Raw genomic sequence first — 7280 nt, forward strand, 5'->3', positions numbered from 1 at the left:
GTATTCCCATCTCATTCAGAATTTTCTACAGTTTATTGTGATCCACACAGTCAAAGGCTTTGGCATAGTCAATAAAACAGAAATAGATGTTTTTCTGGAACTCTCTTGCTTTTTCCATGACCCAGTGGATGTTGGCAATTTGATCTCTGGTTCCTCTGCCTTTTCTAAAACCAGCTTGAACATCAGGAAGTTCACGGTTCACATATTGCTGAAGCCTGGCTTGGAGAATTTTAAGCATTACTTTACTAGCGTGTGAGATGAGTGCAATTGTGCGGTAGTTTGAGCATTCTTTGGCATTGCCTTTCTTTGGGATTGGAATGAAAACTTACCTTTTCCAGTATACTAATGCATATTTATGGAATTTAGAAAGATGGTAACAATAACCCTGTATACGAGACAGCAAAAGAGACACTGATGTACAGAACAGTCTTTTGGACTCTGTGGGAGAGGGAGAGGATGGGATGATTTGGGAGAATGGCATTGAAATATGTATAATATCATATATGAAACGAGTCTCCAGTCCAGGTTCGATGCATGATACTGGATGCTTGGGGCTGGTGCACTGGGACGACCCAGAAGGATGGTATGGGGAGGGAGGAGGGAGGAGGGTTCAGGATGGGGAACACATGTATACCTGTGGCAGATTCATTTTGATATATGGCAAATCCAACACAATATTGTAAAGTTAAATAAAATAAAATTTAAAAATAAATAAATAAATAAAATATAAAAAACAAAACAAAAATCCAGCTTTTAGTACTGAAAGAATTTGGCACTAATTAAAAAAAAAAAAGAAAAGAAGACATGCTTTCTGAACTGAGAAGATAGTTTGATTTATAAGATTAAAATTTTTTAAGGAGCAAATAATTGCTTTTTTAAAAAAAGGTTTACAATGATTTCTTTTTTGAGAAACTTTAAAAAATTGAATTACAGTTGATTTACAATGTTGTATTAATTAAAATATTGCTTCTTACAACTGTATTCTTTCTAGAGTAGTTTTTTTTTTTTTTTTAAACAAGTGAATACCCTGTTTTCTCTCTCTCTCTTTTTTTTAAATAATTTGTTTATATTTGATTGCACTGGGTCTTCTTGCTACATGCAAGCTTTCTCTAGTTGTGGAGAGTGGGGGTTGTCTTTGTTGAGGTGCATGGGCTTCTTCTTGTAGCTTCTCTTGTTGCGGAGCACAGGCTCTAGGCACACAGGCTCAGTAGTTGCGGCTTGTGGACTCAGTAGTTGTAGCTCGTGGGCTTTAGTTGCTCTGCAGCACATGGAATCTTCCTGGACCAGAGATTGAACCCATGTACCTGCATTGGCAGGCAAACTGTTACCTACTCTACCAACAGGGAAATCCTCGAGTAGTTTTCTTTTAATAACTAGTTTCATTTAGAAAAAGTATAAAATAAAGCATGTGGATATCTGTTAAAAATTTTGTACAGCTGTTACTGTCATAGTGAATACATGTGTATGTTTGTTTTCCCCCTAGAATCTCCCTGGAAAAAGAGACATGAATGTCTGCAATGATATTTCTTGACATGAATTTGATATGAGAGAAGAAAAGGAGATCGACGGCTAGTGAACAGGATTTCAAATAACCAGGATTTTATATTTATCACCTTCGGTCATCTCCTTTTAAATCAAAGACAACTACAGTCAGAACCAAGACAAGGCAAAATAATACTTTTCTTCTGCATTTTTTGAGACTAAAGAAACCTGAAATGTCTAGGAAACAAAACCAGAAGGGTAAGATTCCACGTGGGCATGAATTGTTAAAAGCATAGTTGTAGAGTCATGATCACCATTTCTATCTGTACATAGTTTTAAAAAACGTTCTCTTAATGTGTTTTGAGTGGTGTTATACTTTTGCTCACCTAGTGCAGTACTACTGATGGTTATAACTTATCTTTTAGTCATGACCACAGTTAATTTTAGAAGAGTATGGAACATTTGCAACATTATCTGTTGTCCCTTTAATGAGCTGAATATTAGATTATAGCTTTTTGTGTTACTAGTTTGGGAATTCATATAACAATTGCTTTTCTACTCTTATAAACTTATTAAATTAAAATATAATTTCAGGAAATTCAAACACATCTTGAAAGTGTACTTTTTGGAGGGTGAACATATGTTATAGAGGTAGGATATAACTTACTGCAGGATATTCTATATCATGTGAGTTGATGTTTCTTTGGAGGTAGGAAATGAAACGAGTAACTGCTTCTAGTCACTGATTCTTCTTTAGCTTTCCTTCTGGGATTGTGACTCTAGCTTTTTGTGTAAAGTGTAAATTGCAGAGAGTCAAGAAATATCAAAAATAGTTATATAAAGGAAAGGACAACAGAGACTACACTTTTTCAGCTTTCCAAGAAGACCTGCGAAAATGTAAAGGGACAAATAGCACTTAAAACTGTCACACATACTGGAATATATTTGTTAAAAGAATGACCATAGCTATCCTAGATTTTTTTCCCCCTCATTTAGTTTAATTTTCAATTTAAAGTTGATGTTCCTTAATTCAAAACAAAGCTATAGATCCAGGTCTCACATGCTAAATATGAAGGGAATGCTTAATTTTTTTTTAATTGAAGCATAGTTAGTGTACAATGTCACATTAGTGTCAGGTTCAGCAAAGTGATTCAGATGTGTATGTATACACATATGCACTGTTCTTTTCCATTATAAGTTATTATAAGATATTGAATATCGTTCCCTGTTGTTTACCTATTTTAGATATACTAGTGGGTATATGTTAATCCCAAACTCCTAATTTATCCCTCCCCACCATTGTCTCCTTTGGTAACCGTAAGTTTTGTTTACTAGGTATGTGAGTCTGTTTCTGTCTTATAAATAAGTTCATTTGTATCATTTTTTTTAGATTCCACATATAAGTGGTATCATATGATATTTGTTTTCCTCTGTTCACTTAATAGGATAATCTCTAGGTCCAAATCTATCCTTGCTGCTGCAGATTTCTTTCTTTTTTCTATGTCTGAGTGGTAGTACAGTGGCGGTGGGGGTGTGTGTGTGTATCACATCTTCTTTATGAGTTCGTTTGTTGATGGACATTTAAATTGAAGGAAGTTCTTTTAAACTTCTTAGTTTTGACTTGGCAAATCAAAAACCTCACTATAAGAAAACAATATACCAGAGCTGCTTGTGGTTTTGAAAGCTATAGTTTCATTGTATAGCAAACCTGTGTAAAGAATATCGGAGCTCTAAAGAATGGTTAGATTACTAAAGAAGCTGAACTCTTCAAGGGAGTGAGATTTATCAACTGAAAAGTTTTAAAAATTTCATCTAAAAAGTTTAGCATTTAATTTTTCCCCAAAAAGTAAACTTTAGCGGATTGCTTTGGCCTTTTAAAAACTAGAGTCTTTATTTCATCTCTCTGTTGTTCCACAGCTATAAAAAAGTATCATTGCTTTCTATAATTGGTGTCCAGTTACTATACAGTAAATGTAGATTTAGATCACATCATAGGCATTAAATGCTAACAAATTTCGACTAAACATAGCCTGTATATACACTTAATTGAAACAAAAGAAGCTTTTATGTCATTAGAACTTTCTCTGAAACAAATATATACTTATATATAACCTATATATATATTGGTTTTATATATATATATAAAACTATATATATATATATATATATGTATACATGTTCAGATATTTGAACCAAAAAAATACAAAATACTTATAAAATTCTATCTCATTTAATTCATTTATATATTTAAAATTATATTGTTTTGGGTTTTCAGTTCAGTTCAGCTCAGTCGCTCAGTTGTATCCTACTCTTTGTGACCCCATGCACTGCAGCACACCAGGCCTCCCTGTCCATCACCAGCTCGCTGAGCTTACTCAAACTCGTGTCCATTGAGTCAGTGATGCCATCCAACCATCTCATCCTCTGTCGTCCCCTTCCCCTCCAGCTTTCAATCTTTCCCAGCATCAGGGTCTTTTCAAATGAGTTGGTTCTTTGCATCAGGTGGCCAAAGTATTGGAGTTTCAGCCTCAGCATCAGTCCTTCCAATGAATATTCAGGACTGATTTCCTTTAGGATGGACTGGTTGGATCTCCTTGCAGTGCAAGGGATTCTCAAGAGTCTTCACACCGCAGTTCAAAACTATCAATTCTTCGGTCCTCAACTTTCTTTATAGTCCAACTCTCACATCTGTACATGACTATTGGAAAAACCATAGCTTTGACTAGATTTTTGTTGGCAAAGTAATGTCTCTGCTTTTTAATGTGCTGTCTAGGCTGGTCATAACTTTTCTTCCCAGGAGCAAGTGTCTTTTAATTTTAGTAGTCTAATAGTTATACTGACTTTATCAATTTAGTTATAATACATTAAAAAGATAGATACTATGGTAGTTTTTGTTCTCTAGAGACAACTCATTTATTAAGTGTCATTTTATAATGAGTTATGTTTTTATTCCACAGTAGACCACATTTCTATATTTTCCTGTATCCGTAACACTTGTGAATTTCTTAATGAAATATTTAGTGGAGTTAAACTTGTATGGCTTAAGTTAAGGTGAATTTTAATTACAACTATTGATTGCTCTAAGCCTTTTAGCCCAACACCTAGCAGAAGTAAATAAGATCAGTGCTTCTCAAACTGTGGTCTGTGAACTAAAGAAATACTTTAAAATGGAGAGTGTTTAGAAACTCTTCTATAGTGGTTTGACAGTGCTGTAACATCCAGACACTTTCAAGGCAGTTTTATTGAGGTATAATTTAAATACTATAAAACTCATCTGTTATAAATGTACAGTTTTATTACTTTTAGTAAAAAAAAATTTTTTTTTTTTTTTTTAAATTTTGGCCATGCTGTGCAGCTTGCGGGATCTTAGTTCCCTGACCAGGGATTGATTGAACCCAGGTCCTCGGCAGTGAAAGTGCAGAGTCCTAACCACTGCATTGCTAGGGAATTCCCTGTTTTTAGTAAATGTATACAGTTGTGCAGCCATCACCACAATCCTATTTTAAAACACCTTCCTCAGCCCTGAAGGTATACTTAGTTACCTGTCTACAATCAGTTCCTGCTTTCCCAGGCAAACATGCCTACTTTCTCTGTCTTCAGTTTTGCCTTTTCTAGAGATTTCTAATAAACAGAGTAATCCAGTATGGTTTTATGTCTGGCTTCTTAATGCTTTTTTTGAGGTTCATTATTGTTTTTGAATGTATCCGTAGCTTGCCGCCTTTTACTGCTGAGTAGTGTTAAGGTTATAAAAAGTCGCAGAGTGTTTCTTTTACACTTTGCTACTCATGATACTTGTGTGACCAGAATTGTGGATGTTTCTCCCATATTGACCAATTCTCTGATACCAGCCAAGTGTCCCTACAATCCAATTCTATTCTGATACTATCTTCTTGGAGTTCATGTTAGATCCCACAGGTTAAGGGCTCAGTCCCCCAGACTGCTCCTGCTTCAGACACCAGTCCATGAGGATCAGGTTCCCAAGTTATCCACCCTCAGTCCATCTTGACTATAAATGGGTGGTTTCTACAACCCTCCTTCTCAGGTTCAGTAATTTGCTATAATGCTCACAGAAGTACAGAAGTAAGGGAAACCACTTACCTACTTTTACTGGTTTATATACATAGTTGCTAAATCGCTTCAGTTGTGTCCGACTCTGACCCCGTAGACGGCAGCCCGTGAGGCTCCCTCGTCCCTGGGATTCTCCAGGCAAGAACACTGGAGTGGGTTGCCATTTCCTTCTCCAGTGCATGAAAGTGAAAAGTGAAAGTGAAGTCGCTCAGTTGTGTCTGACTCTTAGTGACCCCATGGACAGTAGCCCACCAGGCTCCTCCATCCATGGGATTTTCCAGGCTAGAGTACTGGAGTGGGGTGCCATTGCCTTCTCCATATATACATAGTAGAGGATGTTATAAAGAATACAGATGAACAGCCAGATGAAGGGATATATAGGGTAAGATCTGGAAGGGTCCTCAGTGCAGGAACTTCCATTTCCATGAAGTTGAGGTGTACTACCCTTCCAGCACACTGATGCATTCACTAACTTGAAAGCTCTCTGAACCCCATATTTCACAGAATTTTTTTTCAAGGTTTTATCACATAAATATGATCAAGTATTAACCCTTACCTCTAATTCCTCTCCTTTCCCTTACCCAACAGATGGGAGTGAGGCTGAACATTCCAAGCCTCCAATCATGGGTTGATCTTTTTGGTGATAAAGCCCCCTTCCTGAAGCTCTCCAGGAGCCCACCAAATTGTTTGTTAGAACTAAAGGTGTTCCTATCAACTAGGAAATTTCAAGGCATTTACAATCTCTATTAGGAACTGGAGTCGAATACCAAATATTAGAACAACGAGATGCTCCTAGCATCTTCATTGCTTAGGGAATGATGAAGGTTTTAGGAGCATTAGCTGCAGTTAGGGATGAAGACCAAAATATTTATTTCTCATTATATTACAATATCACAGGTTATATCACATTTTGTCTTCCATTTACCAGGTAATTATTCATTTGGATTAGTTCCAGTTGTGGCTATTATGAATAATTATAAATTATGAACATTTGCCTACAAGTCTTTGTGTAGACATATGTTTTTGTTTCTCTTGGGGACATACCTAGCAGCAGAATTGTTTAACTTTCAAAGAAATTACCATGCCAAACTGTTTTCCAAAGTGGCTGACCATTTTATAATCCCACCAGCAATAAAGTGTTGGTTTTGAATGCTTCTTGTCCTTGCTGACACTTGATATGGTATCATTTTCATTATAGCTATTTTGATAAATATAGCTATTTTTAACCTAGGTGTGTAAGGATATTTCATTCTGGTTTTGATTTGTACTTCCTTAATGTGGTTTTGATTGTACTTCCTTAATAGTCAATGATGTTCACTGCTTTTTCATGTGATTATTAGCCATTTGTATCTTCTTGGGTGAAATGTCTATTTAAATTCTTTATTCATTTTTACAAATTGGGTTATAGGTCTTTTCCCCCACACCCTGCAAATTTTTAAAATTGAGGTATAGTTGATTTACAATATTATATAAATTTCAGGTGTACAACATAGTGATTCATGATTTTTAAGGGTTCAGTTCAGTTCAGTTGCTCAGTCGTGTCTGACTCTTGGCAGCCCCATGGACCGCAGCACGCCAGGCCTCCCTGTCAATCACCAACAGCCAGAGTTTACCCAAACTCATGTCCATTGAGTCGGTGATGCCATCCAACCATCTCATCCTCTGTCGTCCCCTTCTCCTCCTGCCTTCAATCTTTCCCAGTATCAGGCTTTTTTAAGCATTTTTTAATT

At 36.1% G+C, this 7280-nt stretch overlaps 1 protein-coding gene across 2 annotated transcripts in view; it reads left to right on the plus strand.

Moving 5' to 3' along the window:
- SPATS2 (spermatogenesis associated, serine-rich 2) overlaps positions 1-7280 on the plus strand; it is a 156055-nt gene that overhangs the window by 77482 nt on the left and 71293 nt on the right. For both annotated transcript variants that reach the window (XM_010857769.1, XM_010857770.1), the window contains exon 2: positions 1484-1740. In XM_010857769.1, the coding sequence (XP_010856071.1) occupies positions 1716-1740 (25 nt within the window). In that variant the 5' untranslated portion in view covers positions 1484-1715. The remainder of the gene's footprint in view (positions 1-1483; positions 1741-7280) is intronic.

Source organism: Bison bison, unplaced genomic scaffold (assembly GCF_000754665.1).
Source record: "Bison bison bison isolate TAMUID 2011002044 unplaced genomic scaffold, Bison_UMD1.0 scf7180017864383, whole genome shotgun sequence".
NCBI classification, from domain to species: domain Eukaryota; kingdom Metazoa; phylum Chordata; class Mammalia; order Artiodactyla; family Bovidae; genus Bison; species Bison bison.